The following is a 3295-nucleotide window of genomic DNA, read 5'->3' on the forward strand; positions in this document are numbered from 1 at the left end:
ATCTCCACCCACGCCCACTCCCCATTCCTTCCTTTCCTTCAATTCCCGCCCACCGCCTCATTCATCCCAACTTGAATCTTATTTATAAGTTTTTCTTTACATTTTCATCATTCATTTTATAAAAAAAATATTTTACAGATAGTGTCGGCATTGGGAAGAACTTGGCATCCGGAACATTTCAGTTGTTTCAATTGTAAAAAACCAATTACGGGAGATCGATTCAATCAAGATAAAGGATTACCATTTTGCGAAGAATGTTATGCGAATATATTTTTAAAAAGATGCTTTAAATGCAATCTTCCAATCAAAGAAGTTATTATTATTATTATTAATCAATTATTAAATCTTGATGGAGGGAGAAAATAAAAATAAAATTTTTTTTTATAGAAAATAATAGTTGCGTTGGAACAATTTTGGCATCAGGAACATTTTACGTGTAACGATTGCGGTATCGAACTCACGGGTTTAAGTTTTTTCGAAAAGGACAATTTAGCTTATTGTCAAAATTGTCACATGCAAAAATTTGCACCAAAATGCAAAGGTTGCAGCAGACCAATCACCGATACGGCCATAATGGCTTTAGGAGAAAAATGGCATCAAAATTGTTTTTTATGTTCGGTAAACAAAAAATAAATTATTTATTTATTTTCCTTTTTTTTTAAGAAGAACCTTTTATTTATTTATTAATTTTTTTTTTCAGCAATGTAATCGTCCGGTTACGGAAGCAACATTTGAAGTTGTCGAAGATCGACCAATTTGTTCTAATTGTTCAAGACAAAGAAAATAAAATTTAAAAAAAAAAAAAAAAAAAAAGAAAAGAAAAGAAAAAAAAGAAAAGAAAAAAAAAAGAAAAAATGTTTTAAATTCAAAAGGATTGAAAAAATTGAAATTAAAATATTTTTTTTTTTTTTTACATATATATATATATATATTCCAACAATATTATGTTTCGGTCAATAATATTCGAGTTATATAAACATTTTAAACAACAACAATAATAATAATAATAATAATAATCAATAGTTGAATTCAACTAACGTAATTAAAACGTTTTTTTTTTTTTTTATTGAAAATTTATTTTTATACTGATATTATTAATAAGACGGAAGTATTAGTAAAACGAAAACAACAACAACAAACAAACAAACAAATACCCTTTATAAATAGTTTTTAAAAAAACACGAGTTTGTTGTTTGTTTTATTAAAAAAAAAAATTTTTTTTTAAATGTAAATACGTATGTATGAAAAAAAAACTTACCGGTGGTTCATCGTCTTCTATTGTCTGAACAACAGTTTCTACGTCATCATCTTGAGATTTAACTTCTCTCGGAGTTGAAAATTTTGATTTTTTATTCATTGTTTTTTTATCGCAATTTTCACATTTTTCACATTTTCCATTTTCTTTTATTTTTATTTGTAATTCCGATGATGATTTTCCAGAAAGTTTTGAATTTGCTTTTTGAGTGTATATCTCGTGTGTTTTCCTAGCTTTTTTTTCTTCGCTTTTAGACATTTTTTTCGTACTGTTTTCCAACAAACTCGAAAATAAATTATTATTATTATTATTATTAGTTTTTTTTTGTCCCCCAAATTCCGTTTTACTCTTTTTAACTAATTTCGATTTGTACATTGATAATTTTTTAAATTTATTTGTATTTTCACGATCGAAAATTTGTTTTTTTTTAATTAAAACTTCTTTTTTCAAATCTAGGTATTCACCTATGGGGGGCTTCGTTTTTAATACAATTATTAATTCGTTACATATTTCTAGGGCGTCATTTTGATTTTTTATTTCTTCTGAAGATGAAAATATTGATTTGCAAGAGGAAAACAATTCTGATATTAATAATATTAATTCGCTTATTTTTTCAGGTATTTCTAAATTAACAGGATTTTTTATGTAATTAGCATATGTTTGTAATGATTGTGAAGCTGCTTGATAACCTAAAATAATTTTTTTGCTCAGGGATTTACTTTCTTGTGGTTGAATATTATCAAAAGATGAAGTGAGAATTTTTTCTATTTCTTTAATTATTCTTTTAGTTTCGTATAAATTATTACGGGAAAATCTAATTGAAAATTCTTCTGCTCTTTGCAATTGTCTCCTTAAATCTAATATATTTTCACATTCGTTACGTTTCGTTCGAGATAGATTTTTAACAAGTTCAAGTTGATTAACTATTTTCGTACGAATTTTACAAAATTTTTCCTGTGCTAATAATAATTTTGGTTTCATTTTAGGAAATAATATTTTTACCGGTGATTCCGACCTCGATCTCGTAGTCGGTAATTTTTTTTCATTTTTTATATTTTTACGATGATTTCTTGCTGATTGACAGCGATTTTTAGTCTTTATCATTTTATTTTTATTTTCTTCATTTGTACAATTCGATTTTTTATTTATTTATTTTTTTCCCCTGTATATTTTGCTATCGTGTACTGATTGATTTACACTTGTATATATATATCGTAATCTAAAAATTTCATTTCATTAATTGACGTATTTGTGACGAAAGTACACGCGCACCCACACACATATAATATTTAAAATATGAATTACTTTACCTGATACGGTTTCCTCTTTTAATAATAATATAAAAAACGAATTGACAAGAATAAGGCATAAGGTACCAATAAATACATTGTAAAATTCATCTGTTAATAAATAAATAAATAAATAATAATAATAATAAACCTAACATTAAGTAAAATTCACATATTATAATACAGAATGAGTTATAAAAACCTTTATTTTTGTTATTCCTTTCATGTAATCAAAAAAAAAATAATCATTAATTTTGAATGAAAACCTTTCTATTATTATTATTATTATTGTTGTTGTTTTTTTTAAATTTATTTTTTTTTCATATTTTTAAAAACTTCGGCACATTTTTTTCTGTTTTTTTTTTTTTTATAATTACACAAAATGTATTTTATAAAAAAAATAATAATAATAATAAAAATCGTCACAAAATGTTGTTTACAACAAAACACCTGGACTCAAGGTTATTAAACCGGAAGTTAAATAAAACGAGGAGAAGTTTTTTTTTATTTTATTTTAACGGTTTACAAAGTGAGTGAGTTCATGCGTAGGTTTGAATTTTAACAAAAAAAAGCGAATGATATTGTTTTAAATTAAATACTAATATATTTATATTTTATAATTAATTAATATTTCTATATAATAAATAATAATAATAATAATTTTTTTCGACAACATTGAAATTTGGCGACAAAAAATTATTGACACTTGTTACATTTAATTTAATTTAATTTTTTCCCACCCTTTTTTTTG

General features: G+C 24.2%; 2 protein-coding genes across 2 annotated transcripts in view; one reads left to right on the plus strand and one right to left on the minus strand.

Moving 5' to 3' along the window:
- The window catches only part of Phum_PHUM116550 (LIM domain transcription factor LMO4, putative), a gene marked incomplete at both ends in the record, with an annotated part of 1626 nt that extends 839 nt beyond the window's left edge, over positions 1–787 (plus strand). The window contains 3 exons of the mRNA XM_002424124.1: positions 139–312; positions 388–618; positions 701–787. Coding sequence (XP_002424169.1) covers positions 139–312; positions 388–618; positions 701–787 — 492 coding nt within the window. The remainder of the gene's footprint in view (positions 1–138; positions 313–387; positions 619–700) is intronic.
- A 1001-nt stretch (positions 788–1788) lies between these two features.
- Phum_PHUM116660 (uncharacterized protein) lies at positions 1789–2236 on the minus strand (the record flags this gene model as incomplete). The annotated part of the gene is made up of 2 exons (XM_002424125.1): positions 1789–1836; positions 1889–2236. 2 exons carry the CDS (start codon positions 2234–2236, stop codon positions 1789–1791), a joined length of 396 nt encoding a protein of 131 aa, XP_002424170.1.
- Positions 2237–3295: the final 1059 nt, after the last annotated feature.

The sequence above is a fragment of the Pediculus humanus genome, genomic scaffold, assembly GCF_000006295.1.
Source record: "Pediculus humanus corporis 1103172107463 genomic scaffold, whole genome shotgun sequence".
In the NCBI taxonomy this organism is placed as follows: Eukaryota; Metazoa; Arthropoda; class Insecta; order Psocodea; family Pediculidae; genus Pediculus; species Pediculus humanus.